Source organism: Perissodus microlepis, chromosome 7, assembly GCF_051167445.1.
Source record: "Perissodus microlepis isolate ML-2025 ecotype Zambia chromosome 7, ASM5116744v1, whole genome shotgun sequence".
In the NCBI taxonomy this organism is placed as follows: domain Eukaryota; kingdom Metazoa; phylum Chordata; class Actinopteri; order Cichliformes; family Cichlidae; genus Perissodus; species Perissodus microlepis.
Window position 1 is genome coordinate 34,075,904 of NC_140467.1, and position 16,473 is coordinate 34,092,376.

At 39.0% G+C, this 16,473-nt stretch overlaps 1 protein-coding gene and 1 long non-coding RNA gene across 2 annotated transcripts; one reads left to right on the plus strand and one right to left on the minus strand.

Moving 5' to 3' along the window:
* Positions 1-84: 84 nt before the first annotated feature.
* Positions 85-8,244, minus strand: LOC146383489 (uncharacterized). The gene is made up of 3 exons (XR_014800759.1): positions 8,060-8,244; positions 7,784-7,863; positions 85-1,001 (listed from the first exon to the last, which is right to left on the minus strand). It is a non-coding gene; the product is annotated as an uncharacterized LOC146383489 (long non-coding RNA).
* A 46-nt stretch (positions 8,245-8,290) lies between these two features.
* LOC146383490 (stomatin-like) lies at positions 8,291-16,427 on the plus strand. The gene is made up of 7 exons (XM_084934771.1): positions 8,291-8,468; positions 9,836-9,945; positions 10,187-10,259; positions 12,656-12,738; positions 12,882-13,085; positions 14,364-14,498; positions 15,052-16,427. The coding sequence occupies exons 1-7, from the start codon at positions 8,408-8,410 to the stop codon at positions 15,238-15,240; spliced, it is 855 nt and encodes a 284-aa protein (XP_084790897.1). The 5' UTR covers positions 8,291-8,407; the 3' UTR covers positions 15,241-16,427.
* The last annotated feature ends 46 nt before the right edge of the window (positions 16,428-16,473 follow it).

Here is a 16,473-nt window from a genome sequence, read left to right on the forward strand (position 1 = left end):
GTAAAAGCTGCGGGTCACCTTGAACTGAGAGTAATGTCTGTTTCGATCTGGTTCTCTGTAGCGCACCGAGGGACCAGAGTCATTTTCAGATTATGTCGTTATGAGTTTCCACTCCTTGCTCCCTGCCTCCTGGACAATTGTTTTCTTAGTTAGGCTTCTTGATACAGTACCCAGAGGCCCCTAAAAACAACTGAGTCAATATTTGGCAATAGCTTGAAATGATGATTATGGTTTGGCACGACCACACCGATGCAGTGTTTGTGCGCTGAGCTTTAATTGGACTACAAATTCTCCAAAGAGTGTGCGTGCAATTCCAGTGTTCCCCGTCTATAATTTCACTTTTAGTGAACTTTGCAATCATGCAGCAGTAGGTAGCGAATCACCTGCGTGTCACAAATTAATTGCCATACAAGTTCACACGGCAGCTCAGCTAATTTACAAGGTGACATGAGGAAGAGAAACAAGGTGCCATGTGCCACTCTTTCAACTCGAACAATCATTTTGATTTGTTTTCACTGTCTGGCACTCAGCATTTCAATTCATCTGGAATACACAAGAACAATGGGAGGAATTTGCTTGAAAACACACGCACCCGTTTCACATCTCCCCGAGAAGCACTTATTCTGTGCATAACAACTCTACCCCTCAGATACTCCTCTTTCAAAAAAAATAATAAAAAATCCCATTTGATTTCACATTGTCCAATGAAACAGTGGAGGGTGAGAGGCAAGTGAACAATCAATCTTTGTAATGTGATCCATGGATTGAGCGTGGTGAGTAAATGTTTGCACAGGCATCCATCCAAGCCTGCAGTCAAACGAATTTTGCAGAAAAGGAATCTATCCAGGGCAGGCCTCTCTCTTTATCTCTCTCCTGCCCGACAGCAGCAGGGTATCAAGCACATTATATTCCAGCGCTCTGTGCATTTTTCATATAGGCTTGCCTTTTATGTTTTATGTACGCCAGCTCAGGGGAGAACAGCTGTGTGGGCGCCGCATCCTCTGTAAGTTTAGAGGGAGAGAGAGAGAACTCATTTCAGTGGGAGAAGTGGAGCAGAATGCCAAACGCAGCAAGCGCAGTACCTGCGAACAAACAGGAGCTGCAGACCAAGGCCTGCCTCAACTATTACATTACCATAATACACGGAAACAACACCTCGCATGCTGTTACTGCAGTAATTTGAAAACAGATTGACAGGATTTACAAGTTCTCAGCTTATCTTCACCGTGACCTCTGTGACCTCCATCTTCGCTGTCAACTTTTGGAGTAAACTCGTGTGTTCGAGGCTTATTTGCAGACTTTTCCAGGATAATCTGGTATTACATATACAAAAGTAAATAGATTTTTCTTTTTTATCATATTGCATTTGATTCTTTGGAACTATATACAGACCCCTTCCCCCCGTCCCCCCCCCAAAAAAAGAGGAAAAAACATATAGTGTGATTTTATAATTGACCCTACTTGCTCTTCCATGCAGACTTGATAAATCCCCTCCGGCTCAGAGAATAATGCACTGCTTATATGGAAGAGCTCACTACAAGTCTTTGAGAGATTAAGCTGCATTGGAAATTAGTTTCTGTGCTGTCTGTACAAAATGTTAACATTTTTGTTTGCCACTAATGCCAATCTGCTCCCAGTAAACAAAAGAAAAAATAAAATGAGACAAACATTGTATGTAAATAAGTCTGAAATGCAGACGTTTTGAGATTTCTAATATTATTTAGATTAAAAGATTGATTAAACAGTACAGTGGAGTATATTTGTATATCGATTATGTGTTGCCCAGCCCTGAGTATGGCATATCGATTATAATATGTCACAAAAATCTCTATTTTTTTACCAGTACTTTGAAGGGGAGGAAAACTAATTCATAGAGACTCGGACCCTGTGGTAAGATCTTTTGTGGAATATTTTTGCCTCAGTTAAGCTTCAGAGTGGTCAAACCTCGGTGCCTCTCACAGACTGAGCTCCTCTGCTGGAGGCAGGAGGTGAAATCTTTCCTGTTTAGAGGTACACACTGCCACCCAGTGTTATCGGGTCTAAGGCAGGAAGAGCTGAAGTCCACTGAAGTTTGTCCAGTGTGCTACTCGTTGCTTCGGCTTGAGCCATCTCTGCTTTTATGTTCCCATTTAGCCCACCAACACTGACTGTGTGATGCTTATGTAGAGTGCATTAAAAAAGCTTCTAAATTAAACATCATACTTTGTCAGAGTTTTCTTAACGGATGTATAAACTCATTGTCAAAAATGTTCATCACACATGAAGCGGCCTGCCAAGTCATGACAAGAATATATGACTCCATCATGGTTTAATCTTATAATGGGAATGTTGCCAGGTTGCTTCACATCATTTCATCAGTTTTTGCTTTCTTTTGGATAAAAGAAACAAGGTGACCTTTAGGAAGCAGTCATGAGTTTAGACAGTATAAGGAAAAATGTGGCTCAGCAGTTGCTGAAGCATTTAATTACCTCCATCTAATATTGTTTGGCAATTTGATTGTTATTAGGTGCTGATTGTTTTTGTTGGAAAACTAAAATATATGTGGATGTATGGATTATAGTGATATTAGAGGAGTACAGAATTAAAAGTAGGTCAGAAAAATGAAGAATAGTAAGTAATTATTTTTGAACCACATGATTTAGATTTTTCTTTGTTTTGGCTTCTACATATAACTCGAGTCTACCCTGCTGACACAGGGCTTGGGGCAGGTTAGTCCATCACAGGATAAGATATTTAAATTTCAGTGTGCACAGTATCGCAAAGGTTGTTGATCAGTTTTTAAAATGCGCGTTCCATTTTATTTTCTGGATTTTTCTATGAGTGAATTATCAGCTCAATGCCTGGTCCTCATTTCATTCCATGTTACGGCCCTGGGCCTTGGAGAGAGTGAGACTACCCTTTTGTGTTTATGCAAATCTAAGTGTGCTAGGACTCGTGGGTGACTGGCTGCTGGGAGTCCTGTGCCAGCCTTCTTTTATGCAGATCACAGTGTGCCAGACCTCGCGGACGATTGGCTGCCTAGAGATCCCATGACACTCCGAGACCAATTGACTGGCTGATTGTCTGCACCTGGGAGTATAAAAAGGCTGAAGATTCTTCACACTGTGGGGAATTGCTTCTCTGATGTGAACATGCAGTGTCCTCCTCGTCTGCCTAATAGTTGAACTATGTTTGTAACCTGATATACAGCTGACCTTAGTTTTATTAGAGTCTTGTATTTGCTGGCCCACTTTAGTTAACCCTTAACTTTTACTCTTGCCTGTTCTTTTCTTTGTGTATTAATTGTTTCCTCGGTGGTCTGTTGAACAGCCCCGTCGGTTTTCAGTTTAATGTTTGTAATAAAACCCCTTATTTACTCTGATTTTGTGAGAGGGCTTGTGTATGTTTATCCCCTCCTGTCGCCTAGCAGAGGGGGTCGTAACATTCCAACTGATTAAAGTCGTTATTTACGTATTTATGTTCAGTCATGACGTTTCTGGCAATTCTGAGTTGATGTTGAAACTGTCTATCACTGTTGCATCCAAACATAAAACAACTGATGCCCCAATGGGTATATAAATAGCTGGAAACAAGTTGAAATACTTTATTCTGACTGGATCAGACAGTGAAATTATTCTTTATGGAAAAATATGACTGCTGTCTAGTCATGTTATTAATCCAAAGCCGTTTTCATTTGCTTATCAGTGTTATTCCTGAGATATATTGGCATAAACTACATAAATGTCCATATATCAATAAGAGGATCCTCTGTACAATGAGGTCTATAGCAATTCTCCTGTGCAGTGCATCAGACAAACTATGCTCTGCTTTCAGTTTTTTTCTGTTTGTGCTGCACCAGCCTATGTTTGACGCCTCAGTTTGTATTGTAACAACTTGCCAGCTGTTTTTGTAGTCATATATCTGCCCATTCACATCTACATCCAACACATTTTTTGTCATAACAGTTCACTCACTGCTCTGTGTGGCTGCCTGCTAATAGTGACACAGTGGATGAGGAACCACCTCAATGACCCCTAGTGGTCAATTATTAAATCGCTTACCAAACGTCTCTAGTCTTATACTTTTGTCTTATACTTTTGTTTATTTTTATTTGAAGAAAACAGAAGTGCTACTAGGATCAAATGTAACATTTCCAGACAAGTTTTAAAAAACATGTATTTACACCTGCTACTTTTCATTTTGGATAAAGTCTGCAGGATGCTGATGTGGCTCTCTGTAATTTATAATTGATCACATTACTTTGTACTGTGATACATCAAACTAGCTAATGTCAGCCCTATCTAGACACTTCAAGTACTTGTGTGGACTATTTGGATCCTAATTGATTCTTTTGTTCACCTTAATCCCCATCGGCATGAGGCTGAACCTCCATTATTGGCTAAGAAAAGGAGAGACTGAGAAATGGGCAGATAGAGCATGAAGAGAGATAGTTAGGGATGAGGAAAGATAACGAGGAGGACAAAGTACCCTGTAGGATTAGCAAAAAGGGTGGATAATAGGGAGCAAGTCTGGCTGCAGATAGAATAGCCTATCAAGTGAGAGTGAAAATGGGGGAAGGATTGGAAATGAGCGAATCATATGCTGTAACTTATCCTCCCAGTTCACCAGAGACCAAAGACACTTTGGTTTCAGCTGCAGGAAGCCCGAAGCCCAGGTAGCCTCGGGGAGATGGAGGGGTATTTTTTCACACATGAGAGGGTCTTAGCTGTACCTAACTGGCCACATTGGCCACCAGTCTTGTACACTGGTCCCAGCTTGGTGCTTTGTCAATGTGCTGTGACTAATCCAGGAGGGGTTCCACATTTTCTCTCACCCTAATTAAAAGAGGATTAGGTGAGGTGGAGCTCTAGACCACTGCAACATGCACAGCCACCATCCCTTAGTTTTCCCCAGGATAATTGCACTTTGCCTGGGTTTTCTGTGCATGCCACCACCTGAACTCAACAACCAGCTCCGTCACTAAAATGATTGGTGTTAATACTGAAGGAGCTTACAAATAAGGATTGATCCAAAAGAAAAAAAACACACTAGCACTTCGTCAACTGGTGTCTACATATGGTCTATACGCTCTAAATCTGCTCCAATTTTGTATTTCATTACTGACTGTAAAATTTAATCCTGATGGCTTTATCTTCATTTGTGCATGTTCTGTAGGGATCTGTAAAGGGATTTAAAATACCGTGGCCTATTAATTTTTCCTCAAAATACCGTTTTCTTTGATAATTATTAATTCTGATTTAGAGCAAAAGAAAAGAAAAAAATCCCAGTTTCGATGCATTCACATCCTTCAACATTTCATTATTGAACTCGTAGGTGTAGCAGTGTTAAAATGAATATAAAGATAATAAAATAAAGTAAGCAAACTTCAGTGCCAAATTCAGGATTAACTGCATAAAGATAATGATTCTTTCAGCCACAGATTATATCAGAAGTGTTCTGTGGATAAAACCTTTTCCAATTATTTGGCTTGTAGGTGGCTTGTGCAGTCTAGTCTTTTTTTATTTGTTTGTGTTTTGGGTTTTTTTAGGATTTATTTTTGCCTTTTAATATTATTATAACATAACAATAGAGCTTACAGGAAAGGACTCAAACCTGGGCCCCTGCAATAGCCTTTTGGTACATAGGTAGTCTGCCCAGCCTACAGAGACTGACCAACTCTCATGTTTAGTATTCAACAGGTTTTTATGGTTGCTTTTTTTTTTAACCTGGAAATCAATCTCATGTCATTTTGAAGCATGTCTTACTTTCTAAAATGCCTCTGGAGGCAACAGTAACAAGCAGAGAGGAGGCTTACTGGAGAAGCTGTAATCAGGTATTTACAGATGTGCCCTTGGCAGAAATGTTCTCCACTGATGAAAGAACAATGCCAAAACACTGGAACACTTGAACCACGTCAGGTGGAGGACTCTAAATAGCTAAATAGCTAAACAGGTGTGCCTTTATCAGGTACACCTGTTTAGCTGCTTGATAACTGCTCCTTGGGCTTACAGAGAATGGTCCAAACACTAGAAGATTGAAAAAACACTGCCTGGTTTGATGACTGTCGATTTCTACTGCAACAGTTGGGGGGTTGGATCAGAACTTGGTGTAAACAGCATACAAGTATGGATCCATCCTGCCTTGTATCAACAATTCAGGCTGCTGGTGGTTTAAATGGTGTGGCAGACTTTGGGCCACTTTTTATCAATTGAGCATTATTTAGACACCACAGCCTGCCTAAGTATTGGTGTTGACCACGTCAGTTCCTTTCAAACCACAGTGTACACATTTTCTGATGGTTGTTCCCAGAACACAAAGCTACTGCAGTCAAATAGCAGATCTTAACCCAATAGAGCATCTTTGGGATTTTATGGAACAGGAGATTCACATGCACAGCCAACAAATCTGCCGCAACTGTGTGACGCTATCATGTCAACGTGGAATGAAATCTCTGACTGCTGTCGCATAAATTCACTGAAAATATTTCATTGCCTGGGTTATTAATGGAAGCTACTTTCAGTTGTTAGCATAACCCTCAACAGTAGCCTGTAAATAGCAGGTTAATTTAAATAGGCTCCAGCTGCCACACTGAGTAGACTGTTACTTCCACTACATTTTTTGTATGTGAGGAAGTCATAAAAAAGTCAACCTTGCTGATCTTTCTTTAACCTCATGAGGCGGTGCAGACTACATAATGTTTTTAAGCTCATTTGCAGTTGAATTGTCTGTCAAGGTCTATTGGTGTACCAGACCATCTTAAATAAAAAATGTGAGCCCCAAGCACTGAGTTCAATGTCTCACTTAAAGGTTCTGCCATTTTTTTTTAAATATTCAACTCATCTCATCTCAGCTTCAGATGCCAACACCTACATGCACATTTTTAAGTCAAGCACATATTTGTGACATCATTAATGCTATATATTAGGCTTCAAAATGTAAGCAAACAGTATAATATTGGAAATACAGTATAAATATTGGGTCAAATATGCTTTGGATTCAAAAGTTAAGTATTAGATTTTAGTGGTCACAGGATACTTTGATCTGTGTGAAAGTCTAGAATATGAGAAATTTTTTTGTTTCAAACCAGAGGCGATGCTTATACATCTAGTATAAATATCTCCCCATCGAACTGAACACATTCAGTTTGACTTGACATGTTTTGTTTCTTTTAATGAGACTTCAGTAGGGATAAGAATGACAAAGTCAGGACAGATCAATCAAATTAGTTTTACAAGTCTTGAGCCACTCCTCACATCTTTATATTTTGCTTCCAAGGACCTATAATTTGTTGTAATTTTTTTCTTATTTATTCCTATTAATTTTTAAGCAATGTTTTTTCAGACTCTCTAAAATGTTTCTTTTGAAATTAAACCAGTAGAAGACAAAAGAAGAAGTGTCGGGCATAAAATACTATTTACAGCAGATAAACAGAATCTGAAGGTCTTACAGAAGGGCGATAGGGAAAAGATTGTATCGGTATGCCAAATTGCACAAGAACTCGACCAAATATTAGCAGGTCTTATTGAGTGATGGATCCAAACTTGAAATTTTTGGTTCAGATCATTGTTGACATGTACAAAAGAGGTCAGGAAAGAGGTGCAATAGTGAGCGTCTACATCAATCTGTAAAACGCAAAGAGGTCCTGTGATGTAATTCATTTAAAGCCTATGGTGTTTGGGGACCTTGTTAAAATTGATAGTATTGAATGCAGAAAAGTACTCTTAGATTTTGATCCACTATGCAATGCCTTCATTTTTTTCAGTGTGACAGTCCCAAACACATTGTCAGTGCAGTGAAAACATACCTGGATAGAAGAAACTCACAATGGAAGTCGATGATGGATTGGCCTCCCCAGAGCGCGGAACTCAACATTACTGGCATCATCTTGACAGAAAATTTTAAAAAAGGAAGTCAACATCCAAATGAGAGCTCTGAATGTCCAAGAAACTAGGAAAACTATTCCTGAAGACCACTTAGAGAAAATACTGGAAAGCTTTCCTGAGAAAGTTCAGACTGTGAAGAATGACTGTGGTCACACCAAATATTGACTTTCAAGGTAATTAGAACAAACTGTGTTCACCTTATACGCTGTTTGTTTTGCCGCATATATTTAAACATTTCTTAGCAAAACATTAAGAAATGAGAAGTGACTCCAGACGTTTGTATAGCATGAACAATAGTGAACTGAATATGAAACTTCCTCGTTCTCTTCTTCTTCGGGTGGTTTTTCCAATGTTTTCTACAGTTATGGGGTCTTCCAGGACGTGGAATGGAGCTGGTCTCAGCCACGCCCCCTTGCGTCAGATTACTGCAAGTAAAAACTTGGGTAAACGTCACCTCGCACTAACTGGCTGTCGCCCATAGCGAATAAATATATCGCTATCATTTCCTACTGTCACTGTTAGTTATTTCTTATTTGGCCGGGACTATGGCTGACGACAACGAAGATGCTGAAATGAAACGAGCCCGAAGTCGCGAACGGCAGTTAGGTAACGGCTGCTTAATTTTCTACGCCTTACTGATAGCTAGACAGAGATGGCTTCATAAAGTCAGTGAACTTTGGCCCAGCCGAGTTATTTGGCTTTTTCTTTAAGTCGGCACTTAGCTGAAAGTTTTACTTTTAGATTAGCATGAAATTTCTAATTAAATGTTGGTAAAAGTACATATTTTTTTTAGTGATCATTACTTAAAAAACGAGCTAGCTAGCTATGACCGTTAATAAGCCGTTAATAAGTTCCACTCACACCTTAACCGTCCAGTAATGTTTTACAAGACAGTAGCGTTCAAGAAACAGTATTAAACCACGTAACATACATGTTAATTACTGTAAAAAAAAAAAAAAACTATTGTAAGTTAAGTATAAGCCGTTCATGGCATTCTGACTTCTAATTTTGTCTGTTGAATGGATTGACAGAAGTAGAGAGCTGATTTCTTAATTTGTTTGCGTTTTGCATAGCACACTTACATGTTTCAGGTCATCAACAAATTTTCATATTAGATAAAGAAAACCACAGCAAACGCAAAATGCACTTTCCATTTATGTATTAAGGGGGAAAAGCCATCCAAACCCTACCTGTCCTATGTGAAAAAGGAATTGCCACCTAAACCTAGTAACTGATTGTGCCACTCTTAGAATCAAGAACTGCAGTCAGGTGTTTGGATGACTGGCCACATGTGTTTCACACAAAAAAAGCCTTTTTGTTCAGCATTGTGTTTTTTCCTTGGCACTCTTTCATGGATCCTAGTTTTGCTGATATCCTTCTTATTGTTGATTCATGAACACTGTTCGTTAGATGTTGTTTTATATTCTGTTGTGACCTCGTAGATGAATCGTTGATGTGCTCTTCCAGTAAATTTGGTAGGCAGCCTCTTCCTGGGAAGATTTATTAACATTACAAGTTCTCTCCATTCATTGATAGCGTCTTTCACAATGGTTTGCTGGAGTACCAAAGCTTTAGAAATGGAGCACTTTCCAGAGTGATAGATGTCAATCACTTTGTTTCTTTAGATTGTGGCATGTTGCATTGTTTTTTTTTTAGATCTTTTAGCTTACCTGCTTTGTCAGACAGGTTCTATTTAAGGGATTTCTTGATTCAACTATTTGAACTTAGCTGAAAGGGGGCAATTACTTTTTCACATAGGGCCAAATAGATTTGGATTTTTCCCTTCCATTTTACCTTTGAAAAATAAAATAAATAAAAAATAAAATAAAAATAAAATCTAAAATATAATTTCTTAGCATCTAGAAGAATATACATGCAGATATGTCCAAATATACAAGATTCACTGTGCATTAATATATTCTCATAGTTGGTACAAACCAGTTGAAATCATGCTGTCTGTCTTCTTTCCCCAGCTTTGGAGAACCCAAACACTGACATTGGCTTTTGTGGCAGGATTCTGGTTGGGCTCTCCCTCATTTTCCTGCTGATTACTCTGCCCATCTCCATATGGATGTGTATTGTGGTCAGCTACTTAAATTACAGTGCTATTTGTTTTATTTTAGAAACACCTTTTAAAAGCTGGTGACGCATGGTTGTTTACCATTCACCCAGATAAAATGCATCTTTACTTTACAGGAAAACTCATTTCTTTTTAAAAGTAGCATGCATAAGAATACCTCCATATCTAGCTGCAAGAAAAAGAAATTACTCATACTTACTTACATATTATATATGACCTTGGGGTTGTTTTTCTCTGTATACAGATTGTGAAGGAGTACCAGCGAGCTATTATTTTTCGCCTGGGGCGCCTTTCGTCAGGAGGAGCCAAAGGACCAGGTAAGAAGTCATGTTTTATTTCTTTTTCTCTTTTTATTACACCATCGTGTTTTTTTTTTAAATAGTCATCTAAATATACAGTTCCTTTATTGAAATGTTAGTAGTCTTTAACTCATAGATAATATAATAATTTTCATGCTCAGCTGTGGTTGCATGGATCATCATTCAAATGTCCTGACATTTCTTTGCAAATGTCAGTTGTTGGACATTTGTTTAAGTGTTTCAGTGGCTCACTTGTAGCTAATACAGAGCTGCTTCAAAGGGGCGGGAGGAGAACAAGCACTGGTCAGTGTCCTGTTACCAGCGATTTAGATTGTCCGTTATTTTAGATGCAGTCAATAAATTTAATATTGATTACTGCTTTTATTGGCAGACTTAATGACATCAGTTGCTATGGCAACCCAGAAACTCAAGGAGGAAATGCACTGTGATAAAGTATACAGGGCTAGGAAAGTGGCATATTTAGTTTCGATTTTTTGCCCCCGCATTCCACTAGATAGTTTTCAATTAAACCTTTATCAGCTGAGCTTTAAATTGGAGGGTTTTTTTTCTTGCATTAAATTCAGACAAACAGTGTAGGAAACTTACCCATCGTCACACAGCTCACCACAGTCACTGGACTGATTGATCGAAACATAAATTTTTCATATATGATGTGTATTGTTGAGTTACATTTTTTTTCACCCTTTGTTTTGTAGAGCACGCCAGTTGTTTGGTTGGGGTTACTTTACTACAAAAACCTCTAATTCTATCAGTCTGCAAGGGAGCGCAAAAAGTTACATAATGTATATCCAAGTGTCATTACAGTGTGGTTGTTAAAATGCCGGCGTGAAGAAAGTACTGATTAGAGATATGATCCGTTTTGTTCATATAGCAAAGTATTGGGCAAATTATGCACCCTGATGATGGCACCAGATGACAAAAAGAGTCATGAAATCACAGAAGCAATTGCTGTTGATTCTCGGGGCATATTAATGCGTGTACCAAATTTCATGGAAATCCACTTAATGTTTTTTTAAACAACTCGACTCAAAGTCGCAAAAGCCAACTTCATTTTGGGGGATCACAGAAACATTACCATGCATCATCTGGTAACCAAATGTAGTGCCAATTCCTCCAGTAAATCCTGAGGATTTCACATTTTTTTGGGGGGGGCGGGCGCGCGTAATGTGTGTTACTTACTATTTTGTGACAGTCCATAGTGTAGTTTTTGAGACACTGATTGACAGTCCAATATTTGTGTTGTTAAAACCATGAAAAAAAACCATAGGAAGAATCAAAGAGAAGCATGGGGGCAGTGGGTCCTGTTGTGTTGTGTTTACAAGAGCGTTTTCTTCCTGCTGTTGGGCAGAATGACACAAGGCATGTCATTGCTAAAAATTTAAATGTGATTTTTTTGGTAGGCTTTATAGCAACAAGACCAAAGACAAAGTGGGCATGGGTGCAGGTTCACTCAGGCCTCACACAGGGGCCCGAGGGAACCTGCACCCACAGAGCTGTTCAAGCGCTACAGCATATTTTTCTGAATGCCTTATCCATGCGATCAGTTATGTAACTTGTGTTTTGAATGGCAGCAGATTTGCTAGAAGCATAGAAGTAAAAAATACAGACTCCCACGAGGTACAATTTGCATACACCTCACAACTCACTGTCTCTTTATCTTTGATTTCTTGTTGTACTAGATCTAAAAACCAAGCAGTGTCCTCTCAAAATGCTGAAACGTGGCTCCTCAGAGAGCCCTGGGCTTGAGTTTATGACAGCATGGGGTTAATAATAGCACCTGCAACCTGCAACTCTTGGCTTCTCTATCTACGGGCTCACAAAGAAAGTTTACTGTAAAATCTTTCATTCTGCCTGAAACTGAGATTTTTATCGATAAACATGCTTATGTGCATCACAAGATGTTTTTCAGACTGTATTAGACCAACTGGGACCTTTTTACTTGTCTGACTGAGAGTGCTTCAGATTTCATGGTGGAAGTGGCACGGGGAGACTGTTGTTATCATTATTGCCCCTCCTGAACAGATGTCTGTGATCTCACCATTTAAATTTACAATATCTTGACAGGAATGGCATCCAACCACTCTCTATCCGGTGTGGTGTTAATGTTTGCTAAATGATTGCACACCTAGCACATGTCTATTTCACTAGTATTGTTTGATGCACTAATTCAATCATAGTGACTTGAAACAGGCTAATGAAAGCTGCAAATATCCACGGCTTTGCCTTGCTGTCAGTACAGCTGCAGTCTCATAAAGCGAGAGCTTGACTTGGCCTCCTGCCAGGATCTCATTCATCCTGGTCTTTTCAAACATTTGTGAGGAAGCTTCCTCATTATTGTGTTTACTGTAGCGTTAGTCTTTGTTGAAACTATTTGCATTCTTGTGATTCCACAGGCTTGTTCTTCGTCTTGCCGTGCACTGACAGTTTTATTAATGTGGACATGCGCACCGTCACCTTTAACATCCCACCACAAGAGGTACGACATGCACCCTTCCAGTTACATTAAGCAGATCACTTTCACGGGAATTCAGCTCATGTAATAATAACTGTGCGTAGTTATTTTATTTGTAGTTTTTTAGCTTATTACACAGTATTGTGTAAACACTGTTCTTCTCTCAGGTTTTGACCAGAGACTCTGTGGCAGTGTGTGTTGATGGCCTGGTCTACTACCGGGTCCAGAATCCAACTCTGGCCGTGGCTAACGTCAGTAATGCAGATGCTGCTACGCAGCTTTTGGCCCAAACCACCCTGAGGAATGTCCTGAGTAACAAGAACCTGGCAGAGATTCTGTCTGACCGTGAAGACATTGCACATTTTATGCAGGTAAGCTGTAACTGTGACCCCAAAACATGCAAGAAATAATTATATACTTCCAAAATTTACTTCTTTTTTTTTACATCGTTTACATTGTCCAATAAGCCTTTGAGCTGTCACTCTAAGGGTGTGTCCAAGGGTATGACCTTACACATTTGTTATATGTGGTATATCCAAAAGGTATTCCCTCATCTCTGTGAAGTCCTTCTGTCTCTATTGGCTCATTGTTAAGGCATTTTGAGATGCCATCTTGCTCTGAGCCTTGTTTACCAGGTGCATAATGCAGCTGTCACCCGAACTGTGTGTTACTGTTAAACTAACAAACTGCTGTAAACTGAGAGAAGCTTAGCTAATCCCATGTTTCTATGACGAGTCCAGCTTTTAGTTTGTTTTAGAATTTAATTATTTATTTTTTCCATTAAACTTTTTCTTCCAGTTTATGCTGAGCTGCTGTAAATGATTAAATATTTATTTCTAATTCAGAGTCACAGAGACAGTGATCAGGAGGTACTTCAGGAAGTGGACAAATGTCTGTGACCACACCTCTTACTCGCTGAATTCAGCAATGCCGTTGGATTGTTTAGCTGGGTTTGGCCTGCGCCTCTTACTTCCACTTAAGGGAAATCTCACTGCTTCAGCTTAACAAGACATTTTGGACAATTCTGTGCTTCCAACTTTGTAGGAATAGCCTGGGGAAAGACCTTTTTTGTTACATACTGTGCCCTAGTATACAAAGCAAGGTCCACAAAGGCATGGTTGGATGAATTTTGTGTTGAAGAAGCTGACTGAAAGTCCACTGATTACCACTGGGATGAACTAGAATGGAGTTTGTGAGCCAGGCCCCTTTGTCTAACACTGGTGTCTGACCTTACAAATGCTCTTCTGGATGAATGGGCAAAAATTCCCACTGGTAAATCTTTGTAGCAGTAACAGCTTCCACTCTCAGAAGAGTTGTATAATCATAGTATGATCAACGATGACCAATAGACACTTTTTCATGAATTCTTTTGCTCATAAAATGTAAAAATAGACATGCAGTGTGTGTCAGTGTGTAGATGTAAAATGTGTGTCTGTTTCTCTGCTTTGTGAGAAAAACGTGTCACCACTGTCAGCTCCATCTGCTGGACAGTTCTGAAAAATGTAAAACTTTGAAAGATGAAGGACATCCTTCTCATTCATTTAAAAACTTTGCGATAAAATCTATTGTTGTTGAGGGGTTTTTAAACATATGTTCTATTTTTACAGATGTGGTACTACAAACGGTATATTGCATGGCTGTCTCCTCAGGTCACTCTGGACAATGCCACAGATGACTGGGGAATCGAAGTGGAGCGGGTGGAGATCAAAGATGTGAAACTGCCCCCTCAGCTGCTGAGAGCCATGGCATCTGAGGCTGAGGCCACCCGTGAGGCCCGAGCCAAGGTAAGGCGGTTCTACATCTCCATATCACTGTCTAAACACAAGTCTTTTAAGGGAAATGTCTTCAAGGACCATCTGAGAGATGAAATGCTGCAAATTAGCAGCAACTGAATTTCAAAATAAGATCAAGTGGATTGTCTGGCCATTCATTTACTAATGTGTGGGAAACACTGACCTATTTTGAAAGTATTCAAATAGCACTCAGCTTTTTGCCTTCCAGTTTCCTGTTTCCTTCTTTTGCATTTATCGATTGTTGTTATTTTTCTACACTTCAATTTCATAAAAAGGAGAAAAAAGTAACATTGGGAGATTTATGTAGTTTGTAAGGTTACATACTGGTCTAATCCTTTTAAACAATAGGTTATTGGAGATTTAAAAAATTGGTTTAAAGGAGATTTACAAATAAAACAATAAATCTATCGCAACCCAGAAAAAAGGAATTCTGCAAGATTTTGTAATAAGAATAGTCGTAACTGTGGGTGTAGAGGCTTCTTCCACTGGGCTGTGAGATCAAGGCGCTCTTTTCATTTTCTTCCCTCCTGTTTCTCCTCTTAAGGTGATCGCAGCAGAGGGGGAGATGAGCGCATCGCGGGCGTTGAAGGAGGCGTCCCTGGTGATTGCAGAGTCTCCGTCAGCCCTGCAGCTGCGCTACCTTCAGACCCTGAGCACCATCGCTGAAGAGAAGAACTCCACCATCATTTTGGCTCTTCCACTGGAGATTTTGCCGAAATTCGTCAATACATGAGAAAGTGTCTAAAAAAAAGAAAAGAAATGCACATACTCCCAGCATGCATCACTGAGCGCATATACATGTGTAATCAACTTCATTGCCTCACCGTCATTACATCTGACAGCAGCCAGCTTATTTTCACATAGGTTTAATTTATAACTTCTTTTTATTTTTTTCCAACTTTATAATCAAAGAAAAAAAGTGACACAATCTAGGGTACCATCTTCTAGCCCACAGGCCTTCTTTGAGAATTTACCCTTTATTACAAACCTGTGAAATTTAGCATATTCTGTGTTTATCAGAGCTGGAGTTGAATATTTGCTTTGCCTCAGGTGCTCTGGCAGCTGAGCGGGTAGCTTGAGCCAGCAGTGGCAATGCCCCGCAGTCATCTTGGTGTGTCTGCCAATAAATGACCACTGATTCAATATATTATATAATATATATATAATAATATATAGTATGAGTTTTTAGCCTTAGCATAACCTTTAACTTGAAGTTTTATTTATTTAATTGAGTTTTCTTTAGTTTTTGTTTTAAGTTGTTCATTTATTTATTTATTTGCAAGTTTGTTCATTTAAAGCTTCAGAAAGTGTCCAAGTATCAGGAAGCTGAAAAATGAGTTATAATTTATCATATTCTTTCTTTCAGCGTGTAAATATTTGAACATGTTTGAATTTATATATTGTGAAAATGACACGTTTTAGTTCTGTTTTAATCTGTTGTTCTGCTTTCCTACTTTTAACATAAGTGTTTGGACTGTTTGACCAAGAAGTGATTTATGCCTACAGCCACATGAAGTTTATTGTTCTGCTGTTGCCACACAGAGGATTTCTTTGTTAGGAAAGGGAAAGGTTGTTCGATTTTACTTTAGTAAGTCGTGTAGTTTTGGTTTCTGTTGTGGTAACAATAGTGACATTTAGGGAATTTTGATACATATGGAAACACAACCAGTGGACAACACTGTGCTGCTGTGTTCTCTAAAGACTGTTTGATTGATTGTTGTCCAGTTTACCAGTTTTCATTGTAATTTAAATGAATTTGTTTCTGTAAAAAAAAAACTCAGACACATGAATAACTTTTTGAAGTTTCGTTCAGGATTAATGCCTGCGTTTGCTTTGTTGTTGTTTGTAGCACACATTCTTTTGTGCAGTATGATTTGATATGATTTTATTTTGAGTTAAGTGTATATGACTAAATAAATCTGAAAGCATGTTTGTGTTGATTTAATTTCTTTCAGGTCAGTGTGAG